This window comes from Miniopterus natalensis, chromosome 3 (genome assembly GCF_054644295.1).
Source record: "Miniopterus natalensis isolate mMinNat1 chromosome 3, mMinNat1.hap1, whole genome shotgun sequence".
In the NCBI taxonomy this organism is placed as follows: Eukaryota; Metazoa; Chordata; class Mammalia; order Chiroptera; family Miniopteridae; genus Miniopterus; species Miniopterus natalensis.
The window spans coordinates 38030576-38045822 of NC_142083.1; the positions used below are offsets into that span (position 1 = coordinate 38030576).

General features: G+C 35.3%; 1 protein-coding gene across 2 annotated transcripts in view; it reads right to left on the bottom strand.

Moving 5' to 3' along the window:
- The window catches only part of CERT1 (ceramide transporter 1), a 91161-nt gene that overhangs the window by 58013 nt on the left and 17901 nt on the right, over positions 1–15247 (bottom strand). For both annotated transcript variants that reach the window (XM_016205244.2, XM_016205245.2), the window contains exon 3: positions 7478–7594. In XM_016205244.2, coding sequence (XP_016060730.1) covers positions 7478–7594 — 117 coding nt within the window. The remainder of the gene's footprint in view (positions 1–7477; positions 7595–15247) is intronic.

Below are 15247 nucleotides of genomic sequence, written 5' to 3' on the forward strand. Positions count from 1 at the left end.
GAAAAGCCACTCTGCCAGGTGGATCGTAGTACCTCATTGCAGTTTAAATTTGGGTTTCCCTGATGACTAATAGAATAGAGTATCTTTTCATATGTTTCTACCCATTTAGATATCCTCTTTTATGAAGTGACAGTGCAAGTCTTTGGCTTTTTAAAAAATATATATTTTTTATTGATTTCAGAGAGGAAGGGATAGGGAAAGAAGAGATAGAAACATCAATGATGAGAGTCATTGATTAGCTGCCTCCTGCATGCCCCTTGCTGGGCATCCAGCTAGCAACTGGGGCATGTGCAATGACTGGGAATAGAACTGGGATCTCCTGGATCATAAGTCAATGCTCAACTGCTGAGGCATGCCGGGCAGGCTGGTTGTTTTTTTTTTAAATTAAGCTTTTTGAACTTTTCTTGACTTGTAGGACTCTCCCTATCTTTTAGACAAAAAAATGTTATCAAGTTATAGCTCAACTGGCTACACAGTTAATATGATTAGCTACCTTAGTATCTTCTTTCTTCACTGTTCAATGTAAAATCCTCTGGGTTCTTCTTTTACCATTATGGTAAAAGATAAACACGTTCTTCAGATAAAAGAACCTGGCAAAAAACTCTTATAAATTACTGACATCTATTCCCTCTTTTCAAGATGATATACTATTTTTTTAAAAATTATGTTTTTATTGATTTCAGAGAGAGGAAGGCAGAGGGAGAGAGAGATAGAAACACCAATGCTGAGAGTCTTTTACTGGCTGCCTCCTGCACGCCCCCTACTGGGGATCGAGACCCCAACCCAGGCATGTGCGCTGACTGGGAATTGAACCGAGACCTCCTGGTTCCTGGTTTGACGCTCAACCACTGAGCCACGCCTGCTGGGCAAGATGATATACTTTTCATTTAGTATTCAGGTAACTATGGAAGCACAGGTGAAGATGTTGGCTCAGGTGAATTCAGATTTCAAAAATTGCAGGTAACAAAAACTAACAAAATTATTTTAAAAGCCCTTGACAGTTGAATTACTTTTATTCCAGAACACTAAGAATACTGAAGAGGGTTGGTACCTTGTTTTCCTCCTTGATTTCATCAACTATAAAAATCCTGGTATTGTAACACTATCTACACTTAGCTGTTTAAAAAAATTTATTAACCATGTATGGATTACTGCAAGCAATTTAGCCATTAACTCCCACTGTTAGGAACTAAGCAAATTCCTGATCTTAATGAGAAAAACATGCAGAGACATAATTAAGTTTCTTTGCTGGTTAATAAAGTTTAGTTGTGATCCCATGTACTTGGGTTTTTCTACAACTTATCTGACAGCCCTGATGACTCTGGCAGCTACTAGATTTGTACTTCCCTAAAAATTAAAACTCTTGAATGTAAAGGAGAAGTAAAATTTGATGCCATCTTCTTCTCTCCATCAACACATTGTGATGCAAATTATTTACATAAAACAGACACTAAAAATAAAAATATAACTTAAAAGTTATATTTGCATTATTAAGCCTTTACCAATTAAATCAGACTAAAAATGAAAAGTTAAGTTTATATGATAATCATTTATAAAGCAAACAAGTATAGAAAGAACCTCTAGTATCTGTCAAGAAAATTTTCCTAAAGTATAGTTAATTAAAAATGGCAGAGATAATGGCTTTACTTGACTTTGATATTTAAAATGCTAAAAAGTAACAGGTATATTCTGCTACCTAGTTATTTTAAAATAGTTTTCTAATAAGGTTATGTCAAACTTTACACAAAAGTAATTAAGGTGTTAAATAAGCTAAAATTAGAGGAAACGCACCAAAATCAAGCTGACCCTGAAGTAGATGGGGGGGGGATTTCATTATGGCAAACAGCAACACAATTTCTAAAAGATCTTTAAAATGAGTGTTGGGTACATTGAGATGGCTCATCTATAAGAATCTTTTTTAAAAAACATATCTTTATTGATTTCAGAGAGAGGAAAGGAAGGGGGAAAGAGAGAGATAGAAACATCATTGATGAGAGAGTCATTGATTGGCTGCCTAGCCCACAACCCGGGCATGTGCGCTGACCGGGAATCGAACCCCGATCTCCTGGATCCTAGGTCAATGTTCAACCGCTGAGCCACGTCCATCCAGGCCATAAGAATCTTTTGATAAGCTTTTTCATATCCATTTCATTTCAAGTAAAATGTATAAGTTACTTTCGAAAACTGTTTGCTACATCATTTCTTCAGACAGAAATCCTTATTTATTCTCAGATTGAGAATAAATAAACCTTTCTTCTGAAAGTATTCAGGGAGCTTCACATATGAATTAGTGGGTCTTCACAAAGGGTAAGAACAAGTCCACAAACATTTAATTACAAAACAACGGCCTAAAGATTCCTACTACAGAAAACTGACGTCTGTAAAAATTACTATTTGGATTCTTTCTCCCTAACTGTGCATTTTCCTATGACTCCTTATGTATGGATAATTTCAAAAATGTGAGGAAAGTCTGTGTGGCCCATGATTACCAAAATTTCAGAATCTAATAAGCTTTCTTCCTTATGGACATAAAGGAATGTCATGATTACCACAAACTCTGTTAGAGTCAAAAAACTTTTTCAATGTGATTCTTAAATCTGCTAGTGCCAGGAGAGCCTTTCTGCTGTTTTTTTGTTTTTGTTTTTGAGGGTGGTGGTGGAAGTCAATTTCTTTCATAGTAAGAAGAAAGTGTGTTTAGTCAAAATCACATGTATTGCCTCTGGCCGCCGCAGCTCATTAGTGGAGCGTCAACCCATGAACCAGGAGGTCGCAGTTTGATTCCTGGTCAGGGCATATGCCCAGGTTTTGGGTTCAACCCCCAGTAAGGGGCATGCAGGAGGCAGCCCATCAAAGACTCTCTCATGATTGATGTTTCTATCTCTCTTTCCCCCTTCCTCTCTCTGAAATCAATAAAAACATTAGAAAAGGGGGGGGGATTAGAAGATTAGAAGTTTAGCTTTTTTTAAAAAAAATCACATACTGTAACTGTAGAGGATGCTAGGCATAATCCTGTAACTCTTAAATAATAGTATCAGCAGGTGAGTTGACATTTCCTTGATAAACTAATTATGCAGAAAATACTCACTGAGGCCCTTTGATAATAAGACACATTTTTACTAGAAAAGTATTAACTTGATAAAAAAATAACTTTACATTCATGCAGCTTTTACTTTTAAAATCATTTTCACAACCACCACCTCATTTGACACCAAGACAGCACGGGAGATGGCCAAGAGATTTTAAAACAAACAAAAACCCCTACGTCTTTAAAAATCATTTATTTAGTATTGCCTTAAATCCCCGGAGAAATGAATGGACTCCACACAATAAAGCCAGCACACTATTTTAAAATAAAATCACTGGTCTGGTATGCATATGTCCCCTTCTATATTTTAAATTGAAGCAGATCCTTCAAATTTAAGAATGATCTCAGAAATCTCTTTCTTCCACAGGGGCCACTGTCTAATGTCACACCGAATTAAGCAGTTTCTAGCACATTGAGGAAATATGTATCAGACTTATTTTTTTAAAACTTTTCCTGTAGTGAGCAAGTTGTTCTGAAATGAATACCTAGGACAAAGCAACAGGGCTAGACAGAGCAGCAGAACTCTACACTGCATTTCTGCCCGTAATTATTCTAACACCAACCATAAGATTAAAAGAAAAATTCAAAAATCACATATTTCCCCCATAAAACGTTTCACAATACTGTTAATTAGTTCAACTGGAAATTTTATGTGCCCAATGCTTTGCTGATTACTATAAAGAAGTTGATAAACTGAAACTTTTAGGAGCTTATGGTTTAAAATAAACACTAGAGATATGAAGAACATTTAAAAATGAGAATATTGTGATTCAAGAAGCCCATGATTTAAGTCAACAAAATATATTTCAAATAAATACATACTTATAGGATGGCAGAAGTGCTTGCTGGCCAAAAGCTCTGGTTCTTAGGTCAGACAGACCTGGGTCTGAATGCTGGCTCCTTCACTAATTAGCAGTTTGACCTTGGACAAGTTACTTAACCTATGTCTCAATTTCCTAATCTGTAAAAATAGGATAATAATGTTAAACTCATAACACTGTGAGAGTAAAATGAAATAATGTATACAAAGTGTTTATTTCCCTATCTGGCATACATCAATTTTCAAATGTTAGCTATCCTTATCATCATATTATTGTTACAGAGGTCCTATAAGATAGAACTGCTGGGGGGGGGGGGGGTGGTGGTGGTGGTGGTGGTGGTGTGTGTGTGTGTTGTGTATTGTGTGTGGTGGTGTGTGGGGGGAGAAGGGAAGGGGGGGACGGACACTAATACACAGAGATTATTATAATGACCATAAGGGCCTCCTGGGAAGGAAAACAGAAACCTCGAACTTCTTCCAAATACTGAAAATTACTCAAACCTGTCAATAGCAAAAAAAGACAATGAAGGTCCATCTGATGACATTGAAAGAGAAAAAGACAGAACCACTATTCCAAGTGTCCTGTCCAACAATCATAAGGACAGGTGGGGCAATGAGGAAGTAACTATGAATTGAATGAGTTGGAATGATGGTCAACTTTAAAGTACAACACTCTTGATTTATTGTAACTGGGTAATTTTGCTTGCTTGTTTTTGTTTGGGGGTAGTGGTGCACACACTGCATACTGTCAACTTTCCTTCTTTAAGTAATTTACCAGTGTCACACAGCTATTAAGTAACAGTGCCAGAATTCAATCCCATATTTGTCAGACCCCCAGAATCCAGTATTCAAACACTAATTAATACAATAAAATGCTCTTTTTGACAACCCATGGGCAGAAAGAGTTCATATTTGTCTTGCATAAATATGGTAGAACTCAGATAATATGCACTCTAACCGCAGGAGGTAAACTTGTAGAAACTACTTTCAAACATTCAGAGTCTATCAATGGTAAATGATAGAAGGCAGAACCAACATAAAATTAAATCCTAAGAATCCATGAACTAAAAGGTAGTATATTCTCAGGCAAACTACTTAATTTTAATCTAAACCTCAGTTTTCTCTTCTGTAAAACAATACTTCCCTCACCTCTCAGGATAGTAGGGAGAAAATAAAGCACATGATGTACAAACAATACATAGTACTTGGTGATCCTCAATAAACAGCAGAGCTCCTATCATCATCATCATGCCTTAACAATTTGATATTAATTTTGAAAAGCAATACAGCAAAGCATGCTTAAATAGTAAAATTAATAAATTTAGGTTCCACATTCAATATTCTTTAGTGATACTGAAGAATGAATTAGAAAACATCGCCTTACTATCTCCTTATTCCTGGTTTATGGAAAAAAAGAAAATGTTGCTGATTATATTTAGTGATAGTATTTGAATTTTCTCTCTCCTATATGTTAGTTTAGTAACTCAAACAATTTATTTTTACAATTCACATGCAATTTAAATTTTCACTGATATATTTATTGCTTAGTTGGCACATCACATATTTTACATTAAAATTAAATAATTAAATATTAATAAGAATAACGACTATTCCTCCTTTCTTGTCTATGAATAAACTATCTTTAGAAATCAGAAAGAAAATGTTTACAATGTATCTGGAACCCTACTGTTGAATGTTTTTTCTAAGAACTTAAATTCACCACAAATCTGTTATCTCAGCTTAAGTCACAGTGCTCTGAAAAAGAACCAAAGATTTTATCTATCCATTGTTCAAAGACACAAAGAAATCAATGATATGGAAAAAATACACACTTCATGTATATATCTTCACTCAAAAAGAAAATATGAACTGGAAGCATGCAAAAAATTCTGGTTCAGCTTTACTAAGAAAAACAAACAAAATAAAATATGCTTAATTAAAGAGAAAAATCTAGCCCTGTAATCTAAGTCAACTGATTAAGCCTTTAAAAGTCATCTCAGTTAAAAATATAGAAATTAGTTCTACTTAATAACATCTTTTAATCATTAAGAGGGCTGGCCCTGATTAAATTTACAAACTAGGCCACTCTCCTTATGTGCACAGTTAGCAACTATCACTGAAGAATTCTTCATCCAAAAACAACATGGTATAATTTAGTGAATTTAGCTGTAACACCAAAGCCCATCTTTTTTTCCACTATGTCATAAATGGGAAGACATATCAGCCACTCTGGTAAGTAACTTTACATATACTATCGTAGCTATTCCTTACACACACTCAGAGGTGAATTATCATACCCAGGGTCACTATGTTATACTTTGCAGAGGCTGTAGTGTCTGATTCCAGGTAGGCCTGGTTCCAAAGCAATGAGATTCTGGAATTCTCGTCTCTATTCAAATAACAGAAAACTATTTTCCATTTTTAGACTCTTTTCTCAAGTAATAATACCAAGATAATTAAGATTCACAAAATGTTTATTTTTGTTTTTTATTTTAGAGAGAGGGAGAGAAAAATCGATGTGGGAGAGAAACATCGATTGGTTGTCTCCTATTTGGGCCCCGACTAGGGATTGAACCTGAACCTGGGTATGTGCCTCGACTGGGAATTGAACCTGTGACCCTTTGGTGCACAGGATGACGCTCCAACTAACCGAGCCACACCAGCCAGGGTCACAAAACATTTTTAAACCAATATAATACTCAAGTTAAAACAGAGAGAAAAAGATGGACATCAGCCAGTTTTCTTTAGGCTGGGAAAAATTCAGAATCAATAATCACACAATAAAAACTAACACATGATCAATATCAGGAAGAATGTGCCTGTGATATCCCGGGTCAGACTAGTTTTTCTTGCTTTGTGTGTGTATGTGTGTGTACCTGTTTTGTGCCTCTCAACCAAAACAGGTGTTTCAACTACAACTCTGTGAAACCCAAATGAACAAGTATAGACAAGTATGTGAACAAGTGCAAAGTTCCCCTGAAGTCATACTCAGGCGTGGCATGGAAAATTGATAACTTTCCTTGTTCCTTGTTTTACCATAATAAGCTAATAATGCAGATTTAATATCGTTTATTTCTTTAGTCTACTTACCACTTATTCACAGCAGAAGTCAAAGGCTAGCTTTAAGTTATAAGAATGTGGCTTACATATTTATATAAAAAAGACTTTTTAAAGGCTTATTACCAGATAACTTCATATTTACAAAAAAATGATTTGCAAATGTTTACACTAAGAATTTAACCAAATGGTTAGAGATGACCCTAACGTTGAAGTTTTTAAATATCAGGGTTTTACAATCCAATGTTATTTCAAAAATTCCTTTATCCAGATCATATAAATGGCATTTATTATGAAGCAAATCGTAAATATAAAAATCAAGATTTGTTTTACTAAAAAGGGCATATTTTGTTTTAGTTAACAATTAAAAATATTTATAAGAAACTTCCTTAGAAATTAAACTATTTCAAAAATTTACTTTTGTACTGCTTTAATTTTACCACCAAAACAATGTACACCTTTTCAGTAACACATGTTATATTTCAAAATGGACAGGTAAACATTGGAGACCTTACCTTGTGCTGTTCGATGGCGTCTATCCACTGTTGTCTGTGATCTGGATCCTGAGCACGAAGATACCAAACACTATCATTTACACTAATATCAAATCGACATTCATCAAAATCGTGAGGCTGTGGAGAAAAAGTAGAAAATGAAAAACAAAACTAATTATATTCTTAAAAGTATCATACCTACAGCAAAAACATAAACACACCCATTCTGGCTGGTGAGACACTCTTGTTATTCTTTTGTTTTTCTACTCAAGTAACTCAAGGACATAGTTACCAAACACTAAATTTCATTCACCATTCCTACAAATGAGTTGACACAAACTACAAACATATTTCAAAAAAAGAGCGAGTATTTTTCATCAAATGCTTTCAGTTAGCTTAACTAATGGGAACACTACTGAAAGCACAATAAAAAAGATCCAAAATAAGTCTTAGGAAAGACATTTATTACTTTTTTCCTGCCTCCATTATTCAAAAGTAAGTTCTCATCATGAAGAGTTTGATTTCACTACATTTTATAGGCAAGGTACTTTTATATTCTATCACAAAATAAAGTTAAAATTTCCTTCTAAGTATCTCAAATGAACGTCTAGGCTTTTATATGTCTGATAGTAACAGACAGGAGAGCTTTCAATGAAAAGCAAAGATAAAATGAACATTACATCAGACCTATGTTAGAGGAAACTGCCTGCATCAAAATGTAACCATTTACTGAAAATGTCAACTATTTGGTTTAGTGCTTTACATTATTCACAAGAATATATAAAATTAGTATCTTATATTCTTGTTTTTGCTCAATAAATGAATTAAAATATGACAGGATCACATCACATATGCCACGTCTTAGTCTACCGGATGGAGTACAGAGAGAGCCATCAATGTAATAGTAAACTTATTTGCTGAAGAAAATCTACACATTGCATTTCCAGGGCTTACTGTTTATTCTCTTCCCCCTTAACAGCATCAATCTTTTATCTCTTCATCAGTTTATTTAGCAAAAGTAATATAACTTCACAATGTTCTTTTAGCCTTCAAAACAATTTCTTTTAAGGTTAAGACAACAAATCACAGTTCTGACTGGCTAACGTATACAAGTTAAACATTTTCTAAATCACTATGTGCTGGCATCAGAGTCAGGACTATGGTGGGAGGCAAGAGTGTATTAGAACGATGCAAAAGGGAAAAACAAGATAATGCATACCCTGGTTCAGTAATTATCAACATAGAAATACATAAGGGACATTTAATACTCATAAATACAATAATGACTATAAATTTAACTGAATGCCAAATATTTAGGAATCTTAAGAATATAGTCCAGTTATTGAGAAAAGCTTCTTAGAGGAAGGGAAGCATATACACTATCTGAAAAACCAAGTAAATAACTAATCAGCTTACTGTTCTAAGCAGCCCAAGGATCTGACTTCTTTCACTATAATATTGTTTGCATTTTTAAAATAAATTTATGCAAATGGAATCAGACAGTACGTATTCCTTTATGCCTCACTGCTTTATTTCAGTATAACAATTTCAAGACTCCTCTGTTTTGTTGTAGCTCACCAGTAACTCATTAATACACAGAAGGTGCAAATGGGGCTGAAAGTAGGGCAGTTGAAAGTCTGTATATGATACAGCAATAGTTTTTCTTTAGAAAAAATATAGTATAATTAAGTTTTCTACTCAGTTGTACTTCCAGGAAACTACATCCCATTCAACCTGAACTGCAGTACAACCAAAATCTCTCCCAGCATATTATTTAAAATTCTTTAGGTTATTTCGTAAAATTTCTGATTTTTTGTTGTTGTTTACCCCCATGTCCTGATCATAATGGTATATATCTCAGATAAGTTCACAGAAGTTCATTTCAGTAACAGTAAGTACCAAAAAACCCCAAAACAAACAAAAAACATGAATAGAATATGTACTCCATGGAATATTATACAGCAATTTTAATAAAGTTAGTGTATGAAAGATTAACAGTAATTACCTTTAAATTCTATGATTAGAGCTAATTGCCTTAATTTGCTTACCTATACATTTTTCTATAAATCACATGTAATACTTTTGTTAAAAGATAAAAGTGCTGATAAATGTGGAAGGAGATGGTAGAGTTGAAAAATCACCATTTCGCCAATCATTATAGAAAAGACTGCACCATAAATAGTAGAAAAATCAAAAGGCCCTCTTCCTTGACCTCTAGACTTTTACTCAGTTGCCTCCTCTATTATTTTCTCTTGAATGCCTAAGACGCATCTCAACATATCTAAAACAGATCTGATTTGCCTCCCTCCCCAAACTTCTCTTACAGGCTTCTAAACTTTCGTAAATGGTAACTAGCAATTGCTTAGACCTGAAATCATCTGACTCCTCATTTTTCACACCCGATAAGGAATCCATCAGCAAATCTGCAAACTTGTCAGCTCTACCTTCAAAATGAATCTGGAATCCAATCATTTCTCATAATCTCTACCATTACTACTCTGGTCCAAATCACTATCATCTCTCACCTGGATTATTTATAATAACCTCCTAACGCTGTCTGATTCTGTTTTCCTACTGCCATCCCTGCATTTGTGACTCATATTATATTTCTATTCAACAATCATAATCTAAATCATTCATTTTATTTATCTATGTAAACAACCAACCAATGACATATTTATGAACACCTATGATTTACCAAGCACTATTCAAGGCACTGAGAATATAATGGTGAGATGAACAGGGATGGTCCTTAACTTTGCAGAGATCACATTGACCAAATCATCGCACATGAAATTTGGTCACTTCAACTGTAACGAGCCATAGTTAAGAAAGGTACACCATGTTGAGAAAGCCTATAACAGAAGGAAGTAACCCAGTCAGGGGAATCTTCCAAGAACTAATACCTCAGCCAAGAAGATGAAATGAACAGAGGAGGAAAGAAAGGAAGAACACTCAGCATGTGCCCAGCTGAGTGGCTCAGTTGGTTGAGCATCTCCCTGTGCTTGGAAAAGTTGCTGGTTGATTCCAGGTCAGGGCACATACCAGGGTCGTAGGTCAATCCCACGTTGGGGCACATACGGAAGGTAACCTATTGATGTTTCTCTCTCACATCGATGTTTCTCTCTCAAAGCATATCCTCAGGAGAGGATTAAAAAAAAAAAGCACATGTAGAGATCTAGAGCAGGAAAGAGCAAGCCTGGACAAGAATCTGAAAGAGGTATATAGCATGACTGGAGGTGACAATGAGAGGGAGTCCGCTGAGAGATGAGGTTTAAGAAGGCAGGCCACCCTGGCTAGTTTGGCTCAGCCCGCAGACTGAAGGGTTCCAGGTTCAATTCCAGCTCCAGCCACATACCTTGGTTGCAGGCTTGATCCCTGGCCCAGTTAGAGCTACTGGAGGCAACCGATCAATGTGTCTCTCTCACATCAATTTTCTGTCTCCCACTCCTCTCTCCTCCCACTCTCCCTAAAAATTAATGGAGCCCGGCCAGGCGTGGCTCAGCGGTTGAGCACTGACCTAGGATCCAGGCGATTGGGGTTCGATTCCCAGTCAGGGCACATGCCCGGGTTGCGGGCTCGATCAATGACTCTCTCATCATTGATGTTTCTATCTCTCTCTCTCTCTGTCTCCCTTCCTCTCTGAAATCAATAAGGGTATATTTAAAAAAATAAAAAATAAAAATTAATGGAAAAAAATATCATTGGGTGAAGATGAACAAAAACAGGAAGGCAGACCATGAAAAACCTTACAACATAGGAGAGAGCCTGAAATCTGGGAGAGGAGATAGTACAATGCATTCCCCCTTTTCTTCACTGGATATGAAATACTTCATTGCATTTTAGAAATTTAGATAGTATTTTATCTTAAATTACTTGAAGACATCAATAATAAATTGAAATAAAACAAAATTCTAATGCTAGAAAAAAGGTTCTCTGCAGCTCTGTGTAATGCAAGGGAATTCACACACTCCTGTGCAAATCTGATGAAACTTTCAGATCCTTCAGAACAATGTTTTCAGAGGTATAAAGCAAACATATAAGATTAACAACTTAATATCTAGTGGCAGGTAGTGATATTTTGAGATATCTGCAATATATGTAATGACATCTGATTATAACTTCTGTTGGTGAAAAAGTAACAGATAGTGACAATATTATTGAGATACTGGTCTACATTAATTAAAGATAATGCTAAATTTCATTTAAAAGTTAGTGAAAACAAATTGTAATCTTTTCCTATGATGTTCTGCAAACCTCTTGTGGACTTGTTATGGAATTTTTCTGGTAGTGACCTACAGTTAAGAAAAGGATCACCTACATGTCCCAAGAGTCATAAAAAGCAAACTTCTGCATCCAACTACATTTCCTATTACAACAGAACTGCACTATTTCAGACTAAAAGAGTTTTAGTAAGCAAATTAATATAAACATATTTTGATGTTATACTCTGCCTAAAATATATTTTGGCCAAAAATAACTTTAACTTCAATCATATTCTTCAATAATTCTGAATAAAATCTGACAAGTTCTGAAAATCAAATCCATACCTGAAATATAAAGATTTGCTATTATTCAACTGATAGGCTTTTATGAAAGCACTGTACTAGGCACTGGGAATCATAAACCAGTGAAAGAAACTTCATTCAAAATAATGTGATGGCAGAGTCCCAAATATATATTTGTGTAATAATAACACTACTAAAATGTTACAGAACTTTACCAGAACTTCTTTGATTATAATTACTTTATAACCAAAACATATTTTAACGATGTTAAATTGGCATATAAAACTGATTCTTTCCAAGTCTTCTAAACAGTAAAAACAATTGAGTAACTTGAAAATATTTATCTCTTCCAAAAAAAGATCTACTTTTACATAGAACTTGAAAATATACCAGGAATTTGTTTTAACAAGCCTTCTATATAATTCTAGATGCATACTGAAATTAGGGAACCATTGAGCTAATGTAAATTCTTCTACCTTGAAACTGGAGTGGGCTTTTCCTACTTCTCTTGTAATAAGAATCAATGGCAAAAACAAGACAAAAGCACATATATGAAAAGGTTAAATATACAGTACAAGATAATATTTAGTTAGGTAGGCTATAAGGAGATTATTGTGAGGACTAAAGGAAGTAACAAGTAAAATAACAAGCACAATGCTTTCCATGTAATAGTTACTCGGTCCATTAAAAAAAATCTTGTAGTTAAGACAAAAAGATGAGAAGTTCATTAAAAAGGTGTGGCCTAATGGATAAATGGAACAGACTGACAGATCGCAGAGGGGAGGAGGACGGGGAAGACAGGAAGAGATCAACCAAAGAATATACATGCATATCTACAGAGCCCATGGACACAGACAACAATGCGGTGAAGGCCTAGTAGGGCAGGGGGCAGGGAGGCAAAAGGGGGGAAAGGGAAGGACATCTGTAATAGAGTCAACAATTACAAAAAAAAAGTTGTGGCCTAGGTTGGGCCCAGAGGAAAGACAGGCTTTTGATAGCGGAGGAGAGGAAAGACATTTTTTCTCGATAATGGAGGATTCACTGACCAGTTAGCATAGAATGTCAAGGTACTAGTTAAGACAAGCAGCCATGCCCTGACAGGTTTGGTTCAATGGTTAGAGCGTTGGCCCAGGGACTGAAGGGTCTCAGGTTTGATTCCGGTCAAGGGCATGTATTTCAGTTGCAGGATCTCCCAAGGCAACCATTCTGTTTTTCTGTCTCTCCCCCTCCCTTCCCCTCTCTCTAAAAAAAACAATGGAAAAAATATCCTTGGGTGAGGATAAACAACAACAACAAAAACAAGCAGCCAGGTTGGTATAGGGATGTTCATCTGTTCTCCCCAGTTATTCAATTTCTGAGACAATCACTATACTTAACAGTTTCCCAAAGTCTGAATCTTTTACATCCATTGTCTATTCAGATTGCTGGCACCAATAGCACAACTAATAGCGATTTCTCTGCCATTATGTATAATGACGCCATTCATTTAAATGTCAGATCAACTATCAAAGTCCTGAGGGTAAGAAGTTAAGAAAATGAGCTAGAATAAATCATGAGTAATATCCATTCTTTATTTGAGCACAGCTATTTTCCTTGCTTTAGAAGAATGGTTCTCAAACTTTAGCATGCATCAAAATCACTTGAAGGTTTGTTAAGAGAGAATGCTGGACCTCATTACCCAGAGTTTCTGATTCCTTAAGTCTGGGGCTAGACCTGAGAATTTGCATTTCTAACAAGTTCACAGCTAATATTGATGCTACTAGCCTGGAGATCACTTTGAGAGCAATGTCCTCTGCCAAATCTTCCTTTCTTATTTAATACTTCCTTGTTTTGATAGAGCACATTTTCTGAAAGAAGTGTTTGTTAATGTTTGTGTGTTTTTTACTTTTCATTATGGGAATTTTCAAATATATGCAAAAATAAAAAATAGAATAATGAACTCCACATACTGTTATTCAGCTTTGACAGTTATTAACTCAAGTTCACTCATTTCATCTATACACACACACCCCATACACCATCCCAAGTGGATTATTTTGAAGCAGATTTAAAACATACCACTTCATCTGTAGATATCTGAGTATGTACCTATAAAATGAGATATTTTTAAAAGCTACGAGTAAATTTTTTGAGACCAATGTATTTTAAAATAATTTTATCTGCCCTTATACATGCTGAGTAGTTTGAACAGGTAACAGAATTCAGTGTTGAAAATAATTCTTCTTCAGAAAAATGAAGGCATGGCCCACTGCATTTTAGCTTCCCGTGTTCTTTAGAAATCCAGTCATTCTGAATCCTTATCCTTTGTTGTGATCCGTTTTTCCCTCTGGAAACATCCAGAATCACCTTTCTTTCCAGTTGTCTGACTCGCCACAATGATGTCTTTAATATGGGTCTTTTTCATTTCATGCTGGACCTTCCCTTGCCCTTCCAATATGAAAGCTCATGTCCTTTATTTCTATGAATTTCTCTTATATTCTTTTATTGGTGATTCCTTTCTTCTCTCTTCTCTCTTCCTGATGCTCCTGCTGTTCAAATATTAAAACTCTTGAGATGAGACAGATGGGGTAAAGTGAGGTCTCAGTATCAATTTTGTTTACTTCCCTTAATTCCCCATCTCTATTCAATATGATTCTTTGTTTTCAAGTGTTTCTAGTGCCTATTCTCCCAACCTCTAGCCCAGAGACCACTATTTAATCTTCTCTATAGAATAAACCTCCCATTTTTTGTGAGGTTAGGGGTGGGTCAATCACCCAACTGCCCAAAGTGGGGGAATAAAAATCTGGGGATCTGACTGCTTTCTAAACTGGTATTCAATGTATCCTCCTTATCTTAAACAACTTCCATCCCCGAATTCTTATTTCAATTCATGTCTGGTACTGCTAAAGTATTATGTGATTATGATGTAAATTTACCTGTAAGCTTTTGAAACTGGTTGCTTAGGATTTGAGTTTCTTAGATATACTAACTCACTTACCACTTGTCTATAAATTTTCCAGCTTCTACAATGCTATCTTCTATTGTCTCACCTGTTCTCCCATTTTGGCTTAAAATTTTTAAAAATTTCTTTACTACTCTTTTCATGGGCAAGGAGATAAAATAGTTGTATCTTTACCTAAATGAATATCTTAATTTTTAAAAAACCAAATGAAACCACTTGATTTCTTACATAACAGGAGAAAACTCACTTTATGAAACTGGGCTTACATGTTAAGTTTCCAGGAATCATTACCCAACCCTGTCTCCCATCCTCAAGACATTATCACTTTAGAGATCACCTTAA